Consider the following 18,045-nt stretch of genomic DNA (forward strand, 5'->3'; position numbering starts at 1 on the left):
TTATATATAAATACAGATTCCTTTATGGTTCGGGTAAATTCATTACATTTGCTCTTTTATCATGTATAGATGCTAAAACTGGCTGTTTCTCATTGAATAATATCTTATATGCTGATCTAATTGTGGAATCACCGACGCCTGCAATATTACCTATCTCCGACGCGGATTTAGGATGACCGAATAAGGCTGATGCAAAGTATATACAAGTTGCTGCTACCGTAATTGGTGATCTACCTGCTAAAACACCATGTTCCCTAGCAGCAATTGCGACATCAACAGCACCACTTTGTAACCAAACAGGAAGGTTAAGATGATTACAGTATCTAGCCATAAGATCTTCTGGACCACTTTGAATGTTATTTAAAGTTGGAGTATCAACACCTGGTGTCATTGAAGGGGAATTTGAGCCAAAAGCTCTCTCAAGGACTTTAAAACATTGACCAATAACTTTCTTAGGTACTCTTGTTAAACCCCAAACTTCTTTGAAAGTTCTAGGAACACCGGCTTGCCTACATGCGATGAAAATGCATGCAGCTATGATGGCATCTGTAGATTTACCTCTTAGAAGTTTCTCCTCATCTACGCGCTTATAAAGTTGCTTAGCAATATCAGCAATAGACCGTGGTAAACTAATCTGATCTGCCATCGAACTTATATCTCTGAAAGCGTTTAGTAAACCACGTTCACTACGACCGTGCGATGATTTTGCAGTCGCACGCTGCAGTTCTCTAGAAATACCTGTGTTTCCATCCCTCGAAGATATCATAGTTTCAAATTCATCTACACCATCCAATAATGGATTATTAGCTGCACCAACACGAGATGGATCATCACCCTCGTCATTCGCAAAAGTACGCCACTCAGAGCGTGTATCAACGACTTTATCGCCTAGAACCAAACCACAATCGCCACAAACGAGATCACCAGAGCTGAATTCTTCAACGACGTTTGGATTAGGAATTTGACACTCTGGACAGATCTTTAAATAATAAAAAAAGACTAAAATAAATAAATATTGCTTACCAATTTTACGGATAAATCTGGTCCATATTTTACAGGAGTTGGCGATTGCGACATCGTTGAAATTTGATAAGCAAGATTCTTTGATTTAAACGATGAAGAAGTCAGAAGTGAAAATTGTTTATATAAATTGTGATAACGTCAATCTAAATCCAATCTCAATTTCTTCGTCAAAAGCTTGTTAGTTGAGTCCTTCGCTTGATTTGTAAGCTGCTGATTAGATTAGGTAATAATACCGAGTTGCTGGAAGCTTTGAATGATACCTTAGCATCGAGTGATAGCTTAAATGTTGACGATAAAGTTAAAATACCAAGTCAACGTCGTCGTTCACCTTCACTATCGGAACGTAGATCTAATTACGAAGTCACAGCCAAGCTATTCATAACCGAGAAGGAATATAATAATTGGAGCATAGCTAAAATTAAAGACGCGATTGATTGTCTTAACAGAACTACTTCTTTAAGCTCCGTTGATTCACTGATCTTAAGTTTCAATGGTATTTCTGATGACATTTATCATGATAACAATAGGTTAGACGCTGCAGCCTCAATTTGGCAAGTAAGTACATTCACTCTTCACTCATGTCTTTAACATTTTAGTCTCTCGCTCCAGAGTTCCCAACAACTCAGCTTGCTGTAGCCGACTTTGGACCGCTCGAATTAGAAAATTTTCTTAATAAACTCACCAATAAAGCTAGACTACCACAATCTACGCAAATAAGCTTATCTAATTGCTGTGATCCACCTACAGACCTCGTTCAGCAAGCAAAGAAACATGATATACAATTAACGGCGCATCCTGATCTTCATGGTATGTTTTAAACTGGAACTTTATTATCACATCTTAATATATATTAGACATTCTATCATCATCGGAATTGGCAAGGGCTTTGAAAAACAACGATACACTATTACCTAATAGAAATGTTCCAGAGGATGGATTGACTGTAGATTGGGTGCTCAAGTACACCATCATAGCGCATGGTAGAGGTGTAGTAGCAGACAAAGGGTATGTATTTGATAATTGAAAATGAAACCTTGATTAAAATATCCTCTAGATACATAATACGTGCATCTTTGTTCTAATGTTTTATCAAGGTAGTAAAAAAATCATAGATGTAAAATAGCCAAGGTACAAGTTTAGCACGTTTATCCTTTTCCACGAAGTGAATTATGTTGTTTACGTATGAGAATACTTTATCTATAACTTGGGTCTGTCTAATGATATTGAAGGCTGCTGAATGAAATAATAATACGAACAAGCTGAAGCATGATGTGACTTTCCATAATAACGTAACATAATGCATGCGTTACCTTCTATATATGTAGAATATTGGGTTAGATGTCAACAGTTCTCTCACTATCTAGACTTGTGTAGCTAGATCATAGTCCGCAAACCACTAAGCATAGAAGGTTGTTAACCGGGAATTGGTTTTGCAGCACCCCATCCTCGTGCAAATATCAACTTTAATAAGCTAGGAGTACGTATATAATCTACTACACGTAAATTGCGTAAATTCGTAGAACAATCTGCTCAAATTTTGTATATCTAGATCTTACTTTTCTTGACGTTAATTTTAACAAGAAGCTATTGTTTAGTCGAATACATCGGCCCGGCTGTTGTAGGTTTGCATCTTCACTTTCAAAAATTAATGACTATGGTTTAAGGAAATTCTCAGCTCGAAAAGGTATTTTAATTTACTCTAAAAATGAAAATGTTGAAGGAAGAGAGATAATACATAATGTCAAAACATCAGCTTAAAAAATGAAGCCTTATGTGTAATCATAAAAGCTCAATTAAGGAAACAATAGCCTTTTCCAATAGATGTCCATACTCAAAAACTCAATTGATTTATTTCATAATTTAATAACCAATGTTGTTCATTGTCTGGATCTGAGTTTACCTCCGTTTGGCTTTGACAAGATGAAATGCTTAGCTTGTAAACAGATAATTACCTTATACAAGGTACAGTTCACATTGTTAACGTCTTCTCACACAGTAACTTCATATTCGAAAAGTCATTTAGCGGACTAACATTGCGTAGATTTATTTCCCGGCTGTACAACGTGTCGAACAGAAACGTTCACCATAATACGAGTTACAACATTTCATTTTATATAATATCCAATAATGAATAGTGTTGGTGAAGACACTTTGATCGCACATCTCCAAATACAAACATACTGAGTTGAGATCGTTTATTGAAAGGCACGCAATTTCAATACTTTCTCAACGAGTCAGAAAAGCTATAATTATATCATTCAAATCTTTGTTCCCTATGATGCTAACTAGTACGAGGTTTTATCATTAGGTATATGGGAATTTCTGATTATATTACACTACCTCAACAATTCTGATAAAAATGCCCCACTGTCTAGAATTATTTTCAATTAAAGTTTAATTCAAACACCAAGTTTAAGGTACAGCTTGAATATAATCACATAAAGCACCAAATTTTGTCAATCACAATGCAGGAAGGTCACCATACAATTTCCAAGAGATTACATATGACTATTATTTTCGGGTTACTTTGGCTTTTTCCGATCGTTTGCACGACGTTCGTGGTACCTAGATATTTAATTTAAATGGATGACTACTTCCCTTATCAAAAGATCCGAAGTGCGGGGAAAGTGTATAAATAACCACTTTCGCCCTTCTTTTGAATCAACACTGAAGATTTCTCATAATGCTTAAGAAAGTTCTACTTGTTTCTGCTGCTCTAACTGGTACGGTGGTCAACGCAACAACATATGCAACATTTTACTCAGACCCTGAGTGTAAGAACGACGCTTCCGTGGACTTTTCTGTCAACAACCCTGGTACGATACATAAATAGTTCTAATTCATGCTGACATGAATCATAGGATGTTTCAGTGCTGGTGGTAATGAATACGTTAAATATCACGGCACAAACGCTCAATGTTTCTCATTAGTCAAGTCTCCGTCACCAAGCTGCCCTTGTCAATTCGATTGTATTACAGGTCCAAACAGTGTGGGAAGCACAATCAGCGGATGTGGACCACCAATCATTCCTGATAGTGGATGCCACCACATTGGACAGGCCGAATCGCTCCGCTTTATCGGTGGTACCTGTGGGCTAAGCAATTGTCCCGATCGTTCGAGTAGATCTATCCCAGTTCTCGAAGAATACCAAGATACCGAGGAGATTGTCGAAGAAAAAGGGTCAAAAGAAAACCAAGAAGAAAAGGGAGAAGAATTAGTAAAACAAAAGTCGGAGAGAGAATCTCAGGAATCAGCAAAAGAGGCAGAAACTGAATTGGTCAGTAAATACAACAACGGTGTAACACCTGCCTTGGATAGAAGGGACTATGGTAAACCAGGTTTGGGCTATTACCGTTTTTGCAAGGATGAATATTGTACCCTCGATTGTTCGATCAACTTCAGAACAACGAACACAGGCTGTATTGCAGGTGACGGATTCAAATCAATACAGTTTTTAGGCAGTGTTTCATCGGACACCAACCTTCGCTTAGTTCATACACCACACGGTGAATGTAGTTGTCAAGACGATTGTTGGCATATTAGCGGTAATGAGTGTATGGTGCTACCTGAAGCACAGCAGGGTGCCGGTTCTTACCGTATGATCACAGAGTCGACATGTGATGTGAACAACTGTTAGGCTCATTTTATCTAAAGAAAATATTGTTGTTTTTGTACATCACAATTGAATTTTCTGTTTTTCATTTGGGTGTCTCAGGTTGTTTATGGGGCATACAAGTAAACGAAGGATAAGCGCTTTTTACATTCCGTTTCTTACTAAGATCGTTGCTCTCTTAAACTACAAAGAGCATTCCTCTAGGCCCTCACAGTACCTGCGAGCGTCTGGGCTTGCTCAAGAACATGGTGCCCACTTAAAACGTCACGTAAAACATGCCGCGGAACTTCCTTCGGTCTTTGACAAATGTTGTGATCTGAAAATACACGAGGCTTACCTAGTATATAACCCTTGCTTATCAATATAGTGGGTAGCAAATTATTGTCAATATACAGCACGGGGAATAAAATCGTTGACAGATGGTGTGAAGCACAAACAGCACATAAGCTGAGTGAATTAAACTCCATCGTATCAAGGGTCTTAAAGTGAAAAGTTGATTCCGCTTCCCAGAAAACCGATTGTCAAAGGGTAAGCAGAATGTGAAATGTTTCAGCTGCTTACTATTAGTCCTTCGTCTTTTTTGAATTCGAACATGCGTAAATTTATTGGTGTGAAGCTGCCATGATATTATGAAGCGTTAATAAGTCATACAATCGTCTTAATTACTTGGCCAATTGTAATTAACTGAGCGAATAAAGATCCATTTCCTAAATATAGGATGCTTTGGTTTAATACTTAGTCAACGCTTCACACAGTACGCGTCCGCCTACGAAATTCAAATATAGTATCGTGGGACAATTCCATTATGCAGTTCAGTGCTCTCAAGTTTACTACTATCTCGACGTGTCATATCACCAAGCCGAGAGAACTTGGATTTCGTCCTAATAATCTTGGTTATACGCGCACGTTCAGTCTGACTTTTGCTTTCTTTATGTCTCAATAGCTGTTTACCACTAAGCTTAAAAGTATGCTTTCGACGTTCCAACATGACTTGACGAAATATAACTCAAAAGCTTTCTTTACTTATCAAGGTAAAGGATCAAAATTACTTTATGAGTTCATCAATAGCGGCAAATCCAAAGAGCAATCCATAAGGGGTTTTGTACGAGGTAGACGATTCGACTAATGTTTAAACAAAAACATTTGGTATAGGCTTCAGTGCTGTTTTTAAAATTTATTTTAACAGGTATGCCGTTATTGCTATACTCCCACGTTAAACAAAAAGCAGATAAAATGGCGAAAATGTGTTGGAAAACCATTGTCTTGGTCTCAGTGTGGCAACCACCAAATAAATTAGGTGCTACATGTTATGTTGTCTAAGACTAGTTCGCATTATACTACTGAAATGCGTGACAGGCAAGGTAGAAGACTTGATTATGAATATGGTTTCGCGTCTTAGAAATGTTCCCTTAACTTTCGAGTGTCTCATTTCGTCAGAAATGTTTGTATCCAGAGATTACTTGAAGTACAAGTTTTTTCTTGCAAGCCCCACCTTGCAAGACTGACTTAAAATTATACGGCCTTACCGCTGCTTTCCCTGAGATAGGTACGTAACGGTGTTATCTCCTTTATTCAACCATACGTTACGCTAGTAGTTGTTCTGCATTTTACGTTTTTCACCGTATCATTAGCAGCACAATTAGTTTGTTGTTTTAGTTCTTAATTTTCAAACTTCGTGTCTATTAAAAGTGGTTCGGCTTTGTTCTTCCCAAGGAGGTTTGCCCACTGTTTCTCTCGTTAATTGAAAAAGATATCCTCAAAGGAGAAATTTTTGTTTTCATTCCATCCTTCGAACTGCTTTAGAAACTGATTGGTTCGGTCCACCGGATCATGTCGTGATATCAACCAAATAACGATGCATCTATTTTTGATGATGCGGAAGTGGCCTCATGTTCCATTTTTCTTTTTCTCTCGGCATCTTTTCTGGGGGTTTTTCGTGACGTTTTCCTGGTTTTTATAACATTTTGTCATCTTTTGGTGATACGAGTGGCTATATCATGTTACAGTAAATGATATGTCTTTCCGTCTATGTTAGTATATGCTACTGAAAGTGACCTATAAATCTGGAAAGTTTCGAAGCTGTACATGTTTGTGTTTGAAACAAAGTGCTTTGTGTGAGGGGGGTGGGGGGGGTTAATAACTTTCTTTTTTTTCTCGTCATAGCGATGAAACTTTATAATGTCTAACGCTTAAATAAATGTATTACGTAAGTACTGCTTCACGGTACCTTCCCCATTTTTAGGGATAGGCACTGTTCGTTTGGTGAAATTGATTTGTCACAGCGCGACGTTCTTTGAATTGCCTTTAGACTGTAAATGTAACCTTCAGATACACAAGTGAAACGCTAACCCTTCAATTACGTATGCCCTAGTATGATTTACCAGAATTAATTGCAATCCTTTTTTGTTTTAGAAGGCTTCGCTTCCGCCGCTTTATCACTTCAATTTCTGTTTGTCTTATTTTATAATTGGTTGTCAAAAATATTATTCCCCATACAAACAAGTTAATAAAGATTTTGAATGCTTAGAATTTCAGCTTATTTTTCTTTCCTTTATGAGTTCCTACCAAATTAGCAGTTGCGGGTACGATCTTTTGAGTGAGAGGGTTCACAAGGTTGACATAGCACCAAGCACCTGTAATTATTGAATTTTGATAAACTGAATATATAGATCGCGCTTTTTCGGTTTTCTCTTTTCTTGGAGAAAATAATAACAATAATGAGGTCTTGCTACAATTAAGTTCGACGGGTCTGTTCAGAAAACGTTAAGAGATAGTATAACTTCATTAGCCGTATCTGAATCAGCAAACATTGCATATCTGGAATGTAAAAATTATAAAGCTCTCAACAAAAACGATCTAGGTATGTTCTGGAAAATTGTTTTCAAGATTTTTTTCAGATTCCATAACAGTTAAAAGATTGACAGCGAGTAACATTTCTTTTTGTAGATATTGTATTTAGATATGTGTAAATTACAATCCATTTGATAGTAATCCCAATATTACCGTATTGAATCCCTTATTCTATTCTTTAATTTGGTTATGTAAAGTTACACACTAATAATGTTATGCTAACTGCTCGATGAGTTACAAATGTAATTTATAATGTATGTCTATAACAAAATTAGTTTTCGATTAATGATGCTCTTTCCCTAGATCTTCTACTAGCCCTATAAAGTTCATTTAGTGATCTCCTGACACCATTGTAATCACAGTTGCTCATAGAACTTTGGTTATTATTAGACATATGCGCAATTAAAATTAAGATTACCTACTTTGTATAGCTTTCGATAAATATTTGTTGATCAGTCACAGCAACACTTGTTAACGACGACTGATTCATAACAACTGGTATAGCCTCCTTCATTAAATTATTATTGAATTGTGCCAATTGCCGAATCAATGTAATAACAGTACTAACACAATCTTCTGGAAAGGAATTTACGAGACCTTCCAAAAGAATTTGAATCAAATTAGCAATATTAGTATGATTTGATAGCGTTTTTGCTATGACAGTTTTGTTAATATTGCTGTTCGAATTGTTATCATTGATGACATCAACGAAATCTCTGATAAAGTCCAGTGAAACCAAAATAGCTTCAGGATTATAAAGATTTAAACCCGTTAAACTCAGATCGAAAATTGGCTGTATAACGTTATCGTTGAAAATCAAAGACGGCTCGTAATCCATTATTTGTAAAAGTAAATGTATGTAGTCTTCAATTAAGTCAGGTACTTGACTTGGTTGCTTCGATTGTAAGATAGTGAATAACTTATTTGAAATATTATTAAATGATGTTGAAATCATCGTCTTTTCTTTTGGAATTAAATTAAAGCATTTACCAATTAACCAGATATAAGCTGATAAAGGATTAGAGCCAAATGCGTTAACTAACACTTCGAGAAGATTTGGAATAATAGGTAGTACAGCTGATTCATCGAAAAATCTTAAACCTTTTCTCAATAACCCACAAACCCTCTCAATAAGTGAGTGAGATCCACCAAAGTTGACTATAACTTTAACTAACAAATTATAAACTTCGAAAGGTGTCGATTGACATTCAACTGGGAGTGGTGAAAGAGGGCCAGTGAAAGCTATATACGATTCAATTTGTTCAATATTTGAAATAAGTGACTTGATATCATCTTTATTGACTGTTGACTCGGTTTTGGAAAAGAAATCGTTAATATGAACCAAGTAAGGACTAACAAACTGATTTATGATCACAGCTTGATCATTTTTTGGTTCAATAGTCTCAATAACGAAAGCAATAGCCTGACTTATATTAAGGTGATCTTGCTCATGTAATTTAGTGTCAGTTAATTGTTGAACAAATTGAAAAAGTTGTGGTAAATATGATATCAAATGATGATTGCAATCTTCGCAAATAAACTTTAAAGCTTGGCAAGCAGCAGCTGGAATATCAACATCTGGAACATTCGATTCAAAGCCAGTACTTATAAAGCTAAGATAAAAAGGAATAAAGTCTGGTCTTTTATTTATCCATTCAGTGAATCTAGATGCTACTAAAATACCTGCATATCTAATTCTAGGATGCTCAGGTAAGTTTGGTAATAAATTGAAGATGCTTTCTAAACTGTCATTATCATTTTCATAATCAACTTTAGAACCCATACTCCTCAAAGAAAATAAAGGTGCTTCAACATATTGCCAACTGTTAGTTGAGATACCTTGTAAAATTAATTCTAAAGATCTCGAAATTGACTTTTTAGGACCAATGACTGTACAACAATCTTTGAGAGTATCACCAATGTAATGCCTAAAAGATCTAAATTCGTCACGCTCTTGAGCTGATTGTAACGATTCATCAAGGGGAAACTTTAAATGATCAATAATAATATCAATCAATTGAGAATAAATTGGTATAAATTGTGATTTTAAATGAGGTTTAACGTCTAAGGCATGTGCTAATTTAAACCAAAAGTTGAAGGTGATCTGGACAATTTCTAAATCATTATACTTCGAGCATAACAATATTGAATTAATAATAGGTTCCATCTGATCAAAGTTTGATAAGAATAGAGGTAAATAGGTTTCGCCTGCTTCAGAATATAAGCGAGTATAATTTCTGACTGTGTCATCATCATTTTGTTGGATTGAGGAGTGTAATTTATCTATTAAATTAGTTAAATTACCTAAAATAATGTTGATAACGGTCAGATTTTCATGGATTTCTTGGGTTTCATGAATGATGACGGACAAAGTATCTATAGATTTATCAAATAGTTGTTCATTTGATAAAGAATTGAAAAGTAAATCTAGTAAAGGCGTTGAATTCAACATTAAGGGAGTGAATTCACCAGCAAAAGACCAAGATTTTATGCAATCAAATAGTAAGTCCAGGTTGATATCACTTCTAAGAGAGTAGTTTGATAATAATTGTAAAATATCTGAAGATTTATTGGTTAAAAGTGCGTAAGTTCTTGACTCTAATTGATCTATTGACAATGATAACTTATTGTTGTTAGATTCTTCAGGTAGAGTCGATAAGAAATCTAATAAAATTGAATGATTTGATTGACCGAATTCATTTAAATAATCTTGAATTGGATCTAGCCAATTATCAAATTGTAAAGCTAAATCGGCTAAAGTTAAGTTTAAATGCTTAATCAATAAATTGTTTGATTGCAATTTTAATTGATCAAATAAATTTATTTTCAGTTCTAAGCGAAGTTGATCATTCAGTTGATTAAAATCATAGATTATCTTTGATCTAAGAGTTTGAATTGAGAAAAGCTTAATCTCTAATGGCAAATCATTCGTAATTAATAATTGATTTGATATATCCCATGCGTCTGTCTTTTATCATAGGTTAGATAACTAACTAATCTAATTTATCAACTCAACTAAAGATTGGAATTCCTGTAAAAAAGTATTTGCTAAATTTTTTAAATTATTATTTTCATTGAAATATAAAATGTTTAAACTTTCAATTACTTTTTGAATCGTCGTTGTCATTAATAAAGATGTTGAAATATCAACGATTTAATAGAGAATTACCTAAAAATAAAAATTATTATAAACAATTATCTTTGCTATTGTCTTTCAGTTGTTTATCTTGGTTCGGTTTTATAAAATATTCAAATAATCAAGAAAGGTTGAATAGTTCAATAGTTAAAGAATTAATTAGACAATCTAAATTCCATCCTACTACAAGAGATGTTTTAGGTAGAGATATTAGATTATATCCTAATCACTGGTTTTTATTAGGTGGTCTACTAGGGAATACATACGTCAATGGCGAGATTTCAATGATGAAGGGTAAAATTGATATAAGTTTAGATTTAAAAGGTTCAATTGATCAAGGTAAAATTTATTTCACTTCAATTAGGAATTCAAAACATGAAAAATTTCAAATCTTACGTTTCAAGTTGATTGATAACCACAACAATCATTATAATTTAATTCAAGATTCATCAATAAAAGACTTTGAACAAATTGATTAATTCAAACATTCCTGTATTGTTCTTAATAATTTATTGATATCCCCTCTGATCTGATCATTAACGACTGTTTCACCCATGTGCCCAACTCTGAAGTATTCATCCTTTACTTGCTTATGTAATCCACCTCCAACTACAATTCCACTTTTAGCTATTTTTGGTAATAATTCACTACCTTTAACTCCTTCAGGATACATAATAGTTGTCATTCCATTGGCTTCGTAACGTTCTTCATTAACAAGTTGTTTCAATCCCCAACTTTGTATCTCTTTTTTGAAGTATTTTGATATCTTTTTGTGTTCTTCAAACCTTTTTTCTAAACTGCAGTCTTTATTTCTCAACATGGACTTTAATGTAGTATTCAAGGCAAATACCAGTTGAACTGGAGGAGTTGCAAAGTATGCTGGCTTATTCTCTTCATATGCTTTCATGACAGGTATCCATCTCTTCCAGTTAACATAATATCCGCTGGCAGGTGTCTTTCTGTTTTCATGAATGCTAATCGCACGCTCTGATGCCCAAACTAATGATAATCCTGGTGGAGCACCGATACCTTTTTGTGATGCGCTAATTAGTACCTTTATTGTTGAATTAACTTAGAAAACGAAAAGTCACCATTTTGACTTACATCGATACCCCACTCGTCAAATTTGATCAGCTCTGATGCAACACTACATACACCGTCTAATACAACTAATGCATTCGGTTGAGATTTTCTAATAACTCTAGCTATACCCTTTGCATCGCTAAGAACTCCAGTTGATGTATCAACATGGGTTATTGTTACCATTTTATACTTCTTTTCTTTTAATGTCTCTCTAATTTTATCGAGTGGTACTGATTTACCAATTTCAGAATTCAAGTGATCAACATTTGCACCATATACGCTTAAGCAATTACCAAGTTCGTCACCGAAGTATCCTGTATTTATAACCAGTGCATTATCACCAATTTCTATTAAGTTTGACGCTGCTTGATCCCAACCCAATGTTCCACTGCCAGATATAATGAAAGGTTGAGCTGATTTACTATAAACTAATTCTTTTAATAATTTAAGCGATTCTCCAAAAACTTGAACAAATGAAGGTGATACATGCGAGCTAAATGAATGTTAGAATTGACATACAATCACATGAAATTAACTTCACTCACACGGAAGGATGAGCATTAGCTAAAAGAACCTAAGAAGTTTTAATAAATGAAGAGTAATACTGAAGTTAATTCAACAAACCTCATCAGAAATCTCTACTGGACCACTTCAAATGAATGAGATTTATGACACTTTATACAGAGACGAAACACTTACGGGATAGCAAGTAATGGGTGATCAGCTTGTTTGAATGCGCTTGTCATTGTAGTTAGATGATGATTGATTTGATCTAATCGACAAATTGCCTTGTCTGACATTTATATCCGTTCAAGGAGCTCCATTTTACCCGAGAGACACATGCGATAACAAGTTATTTTTAAATTAAATTTATAAAATTAAAATGTCTTTATCAACTTTTTATTCATAAACTTATAATGATTCATTTTCGGAAACTACTTGATCAGCTGTCATAGTGGATGACGTAGCATCATCAATTTTTAATTGTTCTTCAGCATCTATTCTTGCTTTACCACCTATGCTCCTAGTTGTACGCTTTCTATAGAATAATAAATAGGCCGCTTTAGTTTTTACGTTTTCTTCATTAACTTTCGAGACATATGAATCATCAAAATGATAAAACTCTCCTGATTCATTATTACGTGCATAAGATGTATAATGACCACCACCAAGACCACCACTATAGGAAGGTAATTCATTAAGATGACGTCAACATGAAATATTGAAACCTACTAATGATTATCAATTGCGTATAGATCATATATAGCATCTTCTTCACTATTTTCAATACCAACTTCGACAGGATTACCGCCGTTTAACTTTATTGAATTTGCAACTTGTTTTTCACCAACTCTATCATCAATATTAAGCTCTTCAATTGGGAAATCAACGAATTGATCCAATTTATCTCTGTTATATCTGGAGCTCGCAAACCTCTTAAGATGTACGACCAGAACATCAGGTACTTTCCATAAATCGAATTTTTTCGTTGCTTGTTGGTGTTTTTGACATTTTGAACAGTACCAAAGATCTTCTTCACCTAATTTCTCCTCTTTTGTGAATTCATCCAGACAATCTTCAATTGTTATACCTTTCTTTGGGCTTTTACTTGTTTGCTTTGATTGAACATATTGTGGATCTTCAATTACGTCGAATTGTTCCCATAACCCTGTTGATGATAAATCATCTCCAAAGACTTCTTCTGCTAAATCATTCTTCCATTCAACTACTAGAGCTTCTCCAAATTTTATTAAAGATAAGGATTTTTGACGTTCAGTCTCCAAGTTTTCGTATAAACTTTCGATTGATTGATCTTGTAATGAATTATCTTGCTTCATTTCTAAATCACCTTGATCATCAATTTTATTAACATCTTCAATATGCTCAACAGGATTTTTTTCGTTTTTCTTTAGTAATGTCGATTTGAGTATGTTTTCAACAATACTAGCTCTAAATTTCAGATCTGTCTTACTGTTACGTTCAATGTTGTTACTTCTACCAGTATTTACGTCTGATGTTCTATAACTATAATATGAATTGCTTGGAGCTTCAAGATGTCTTAAAGTAATATCCTTCGAGTGTATGTTGATCTTTTTAAGTGCTTCATCATTCTTTGTAAAATGTAAATATTTTTCAATAATTGCTTGATAAACCTTCTGATAATTTTGGGCATCAGATCTGAGTAATGCTATCAACATTGGTTTACCAAAAACTTCACCACTTAATGAACTAGATTCTTTAAAGGTAGATGAATAAACTGGAAACATAACCCAATTAGTCTCAAATACTCTATCAATCTTTTCATGTCTGTCTTGTGGTATATGAATTGGTAACTCATATACAAAGCATAAATCCCCTGACTGCATCTCAGAAACTAATTCATCATCTAAAAATGATTTGAATAAATTTCCCTTATATTCCTCTGCAACCCAAAGATTATTAGAGTTTGTATCAACAATTTGTGAAATTTTATTTTTCATTAACTTGAACGAGGCATTTGAAGGTAACTCTAGATCAATCCTCAACCTCTTCTTATTATAATCATATGGAATATAATAAACACTACCATTCCATTTTGATTGAATTGGTAATGGTAAAGTTAAGTACATGAATGGATCAAACGTTATTGAAACTCTATCACATTCTGGACAATTAACGGTTGATTTGAATTGACCTTGAAATAAGTCAACAATGATCGAATCATTCCTTTGTTTATATAAATCCCAACAAGTTTTCGCTAATTTTGCGACATCAGCATCTGTTCCACCCTCCCAATCTGGTATTTCTGTGTATGGTTTTGATTTAATTCTATTCAAATCCTCATGTAAACCATCTAAAAGGAATGCAAGGAATTCTTGTGTATCTTGTTGACCATAACCTGCAAAAGAAGGGGCGAATTTTGATAAAGTGTATTTAAATTCACGTGGTGCAACTGAATTACTCGATCCATACCAAAGCTTATTAACTAATTGACCAAATGATTCAGCAACTTGTCCAGACATACCTAATGGGTTATCCGGATTCAACTCTTTTGAATATAATCCACTAAGGAAATAAACTGAGAGTTCAGATGTATTACTCAAACACTGTAATGCAGAATTCATAAAGCAAGTATTTCCTAAATTTTGTAAACCAACCAAGCCTTTAGTTTTAACTTTTTGTGAAGATTGTGAACGGGTCATCATTTTCGTATTGCTAGATTGCTTCGACTCAAGCCTATCTAAAAATCCCGATTTACCAAATGGTTGATCTAAAACGCTTTGCTCATAGTCATTATACGGCCAATTACCAAATTTATCTAAGACTTCTAAGCAAAATGTACCACCATCTTCAAGCATAGCTTCATAAATTTTTAAACTACCATTTGAAGTATCAATTAAGTCTCTTTGTGTATTTGGTAAATAATAAAGAGTATCGATTTTCAAAGGAGAGTTGGTTGTATCCGGTATACGCCATAAACGTGCCCTTTGTGAAACATTTGAAGAATCAACAAGTGAATCAGGATATAACGTTGCTATTGACATACCCAGTAACATTGATAAAGGAGCATCAATTGATAAATCGAACGTTGTCTCTTGTTCAGAGACAGGTGAAGTAGTAGGTTTCTGTGAAGTTAAAGCCAATAATCTGAAAGTAGGTGGATATAATTCAACTCTTTCAGTATTTGGAATGTCTGATGTTTTTACAACGATTCTTTTAATTTGAGGTCCTTGATAACCGAACCTAAGAATAAGTTAAGGTGGATGTTAATAAAGAATGATAAACCAACCAATCATTTAACTTGATATTAACATCCTCTGGAATGATCTCAATTTGATCACCAATTGACAAATTTGGAAGAAGATCTTTACCATTAGTTAAGCTATAAGTATTTATTTTATCAACTTGAATAGATTCATTCTCTGATGCTTTACTTTCTAAATTAATGATCCAATCTTTTGGAATAATGTACCAAGTTTGTCCATAAACTAAAGGTTCTGATAAACCTTTCTTGATGATATCTAAACACTTTTGTATATCTTCAGAGATGGATAAATCTTCAACGTTATTATGAATTGAAGGCGTAGATGGTCTATTATCAAATTCGATATCGCCTAAAGCTTCACGCTCTTCTGAAGGATTACGCTTATTCGGTGTAAGGTTATCTTGATTTCCTTCTAATTCTCTAAAGCTACGCTTATTTGACAGCATTTCTGCATTTGATTGTTTAGCGTTCAAGAAGAAATTCGGATACGCGAAATCTTTTATAATTATAACGATGAAGTTGGAAGATATAAAACAATTTTATTATCAAGGTAAGTATAAAACTTTAATTAATTATTTCAATTCTAAAGATTTCTATTTAGGTTCTTATCAGACTCTAATTAACGCAGTTGACAGCAATAACTTGAATGACTTAGATGATCGTATTAAATTTATATACTCAATTTTATCACATTTAGCTTTGAAGAAGGATTTACCTTCAATAGACTCTGAGCTATCTCAATCTCACATTGAATTAGCTGTCATACAATCTTATATAGATTATATCACTAATAAAGAAAAGGTAGAAAGTTTAGATAAGTTAAGGGATTATTTGATAGAGATTGAATCTGAAGATCATCAATATAAGCACTTATTTAACGTTTTAGCTGCTACCATCTTCTGGAAATCAGGTGAAATTGAGGAAGCCTTATCTACATTAAATGCAGGTCAAGGTGTTAAAGATGTTGAATCCGTTGCACTACTCATACAGATTTATATTTCAATCTCTAGGCTTGATTTAGCAAAGAATGAGTATCAGCACGCCCGCATATGGGCAGACGACCATTACTTAATTCAATTATCTGAGGCTTGGTTGGGTCTAGCAGGTACATCAACTTCAACAAACTCAAGTTACGAACAAGCTTATTACGTTTTGGAAGAATTACCTGATAGAGACGAACCATATAACAAATTGCTTCGAGCTATCGCACACGGCGCACTTCAACATTTTGAGGAAGCACAAGTTGAATTAGATAGTATCAACTCAGAAGATGAATACAGTATCATGAATGAAATCGTCATATCAACTCACTTAAAAAACAAGGATACCAATGAATTAATTTCAAGATTAAGTTCAATAAACCCAGATAACATCTTAGTAAACGATCTCAAGAGGAAGAGCGCAGAATTTGATCAGTTATCAAAACAATTTGTATAAAATCAAGTTTAAATGAATTTCAATTTTCTAAATTAATTTAGGCAATACCAGCGTCTTTGCTAGCCTTAAGAATTGCAGCACCAATTTCACCTGGTGATTCAACAACAACTGCACCTGCATCTCTAAGTGCATTAATCTTTGTCTCAGCTTTACCAACACCACCACCTGAGATAACTGCACCTGCGTGACCCATTCTACGACCAGGTGGAGCTGAAACACCAGCGATGAAACCGACGATTGGCTTGTTATGAACGTTGTTCTTCTTAATGTACTCAGCAGCTTCCTCTTCTGATGAACCACCAATTTCACCAATCAAAACGATAGATTCAGTCTTTGGATCATGAAGCAAAAGTTTCAAAGCATCGACGTGAGTGGTACCTGGGAATGGATCACCACCGATACCTAAACAGATAGATTGACCCAAACCAACTTCGGTAGTTTGTTGAACGGCTTCATAAGTCAAAGTACCTGATCTTGATACGATACCGACTTTACCTGGTGTGTGGATATATCCAGGCATGATACCAATTTTACAGCCATCTGGGTTGATAACACCTGGGCAGTTAGGACCAAGCAAACGTGATTTTGATTGTTGGCGGAGTACGTGAGCTACCTTGATCTCATCTGCTTGAGGGATACCTTCAGTGATAGCGACGATCAAACCGATTTCGTTTTCGATAGCTTCAATGATAGCATCTGCAGCGAATGGTGGTGGAACGTAAAGTACGGTTGCGTCAGGGTTGGCTTCACGAGCTGCCTCCTTGACAGATCCGAAAACAGGCAATCCGAGGTGCTCAGTACCAGCTTTTGAAGGGCTAACACCTCCAACCATGTTGGTACCGTAGGCGAGTGCTTCTCTACAGTGGAAAGTGGCCTATATAAATAGTTAAAGATGTAGCTAATATATAAGAAGATAAACCCACAGTTTTACCTGTGAAACCTTGGCAAATGACTCTAGTGTTCTTGTTGACTGCAAGGTTAGGGATTGATTGATCGTAGAGGTTGTTGGTGCGTCTAGCAGAAGTGCTAAGTGAGCGACGACCTATTAAAATACAATTAAAAAGCTATTTAAAGGCTTGAATACTCACCAACGCTGTTTATGAGATTTTTAAACATCATCGTATTGGTTAAACGGATGGATGCGGCTACCGTGAATAC

At 34.7% G+C, this 18,045-nt stretch overlaps 9 protein-coding genes across 9 annotated transcripts; 4 read left to right on the plus strand and 5 right to left on the minus strand.

The window, feature by feature from the left end:
• Positions 1-22: 22 nt before the first annotated feature.
• On the minus strand, positions 23-1,077 carry WALSEDRAFT_26860 (TFIIB-domain-containing protein; the record flags this gene model as incomplete). Its single annotated transcript, XM_006955919.1, has 2 exons — positions 23-979; positions 1,024-1,077. 2 exons carry the CDS (start codon positions 1,075-1,077, stop codon positions 23-25), a joined length of 1,011 nt encoding a protein of 336 aa, XP_006955981.1.
• WALSEDRAFT_59121 (hypothetical protein) lies at positions 998-2,158 on the plus strand. The gene is made up of 5 exons (XM_006955920.1): positions 998-1,200; positions 1,247-1,578; positions 1,620-1,830; positions 1,878-2,028; positions 2,078-2,158. Exons 1-5 carry the CDS (start codon positions 1,116-1,118, stop codon positions 2,103-2,105), a joined length of 807 nt encoding a protein of 268 aa, XP_006955982.1. The 5' UTR covers positions 998-1,115; the 3' UTR covers positions 2,106-2,158.
• Positions 2,159-3,458: 1,300 nt separating this feature from the next.
• WALSEDRAFT_59123 (hypothetical protein) lies at positions 3,459-4,774 on the plus strand. The gene is made up of 2 exons (XM_006955921.1): positions 3,459-3,839; positions 3,885-4,774. Exons 1-2 carry the CDS (start codon positions 3,707-3,709, stop codon positions 4,658-4,660), a joined length of 909 nt encoding a protein of 302 aa, XP_006955983.1. The 5' UTR covers positions 3,459-3,706; the 3' UTR covers positions 4,661-4,774.
• A 3,130-nt stretch (positions 4,775-7,904) lies between these two features.
• WALSEDRAFT_13943 (ARM repeat-containing protein) lies at positions 7,905-10,613 on the minus strand (the record flags this gene model as incomplete). Its single annotated transcript, XM_006955596.1, has 2 exons — positions 7,905-10,454; positions 10,503-10,613. The coding sequence occupies 2 exons, from the start codon at positions 10,611-10,613 to the stop codon at positions 7,905-7,907; spliced, it is 2,661 nt and encodes an 886-aa protein (XP_006955658.1).
• WALSEDRAFT_42329 (hypothetical protein) lies at positions 10,603-12,198 on the plus strand. The gene has a single exon (XM_006955922.1). It carries the CDS (start codon positions 10,622-10,624, stop codon positions 11,099-11,101), a length of 480 nt encoding a protein of 159 aa, XP_006955984.1. The 5' UTR covers positions 10,603-10,621; the 3' UTR covers positions 11,102-12,198.
• On the minus strand, positions 11,098-12,451 carry WALSEDRAFT_26864 (PLP-dependent transferase; the record flags this gene model as incomplete). Its single annotated transcript, XM_006955923.1, has 5 exons — positions 11,098-11,676; positions 11,727-12,198; positions 12,251-12,279; positions 12,330-12,354; positions 12,405-12,451. The coding sequence occupies 5 exons, from the start codon at positions 12,449-12,451 to the stop codon at positions 11,098-11,100; spliced, it is 1,152 nt and encodes a 383-aa protein (XP_006955985.1).
• A 166-nt stretch (positions 12,452-12,617) lies between these two features.
• On the minus strand, positions 12,618-15,896 carry WALSEDRAFT_26865 (UCH-domain-containing protein; the record flags this gene model as incomplete). The annotated part of the gene is made up of 3 exons (XM_006955924.1): positions 12,618-12,885; positions 12,939-15,428; positions 15,475-15,896. The coding sequence occupies 3 exons, from the start codon at positions 15,894-15,896 to the stop codon at positions 12,618-12,620; spliced, it is 3,180 nt and encodes a 1,059-aa protein (XP_006955986.1).
• A 59-nt stretch (positions 15,897-15,955) lies between these two features.
• On the plus strand, positions 15,956-17,761 carry WALSEDRAFT_67014 (hypothetical protein). Its single transcript, XM_006955925.1, has 2 exons — positions 15,956-16,000; positions 16,052-17,761. Exons 1-2 carry the CDS (start codon positions 15,964-15,966, stop codon positions 16,885-16,887), a joined length of 873 nt encoding a protein of 290 aa, XP_006955987.1. The 5' UTR covers positions 15,956-15,963; the 3' UTR covers positions 16,888-17,761.
• WALSEDRAFT_59125 (succinyl-CoA ligase subunit alpha mitochondrial precursor) lies at positions 16,678-18,016 on the minus strand. Its single transcript, XM_006955926.1, has 3 exons — positions 17,976-18,016; positions 17,811-17,929; positions 16,678-17,761 (listed from the first exon to the last, which is right to left on the minus strand). Exons 1-3 carry the CDS (start codon positions 18,004-18,006, stop codon positions 16,925-16,927), a joined length of 987 nt encoding a protein of 328 aa, XP_006955988.1. The 5' UTR covers positions 18,007-18,016; the 3' UTR covers positions 16,678-16,924.
• Positions 18,017-18,045: the final 29 nt, after the last annotated feature.

Source organism: Wallemia mellicola (genome assembly GCF_000263375.1).
Source record: "Wallemia mellicola CBS 633.66 unplaced genomic scaffold WALSEscaffold_1, whole genome shotgun sequence".
NCBI lineage: Eukaryota > Fungi > Basidiomycota > Wallemiomycetes > Wallemiales > Wallemiaceae > Wallemia > Wallemia mellicola.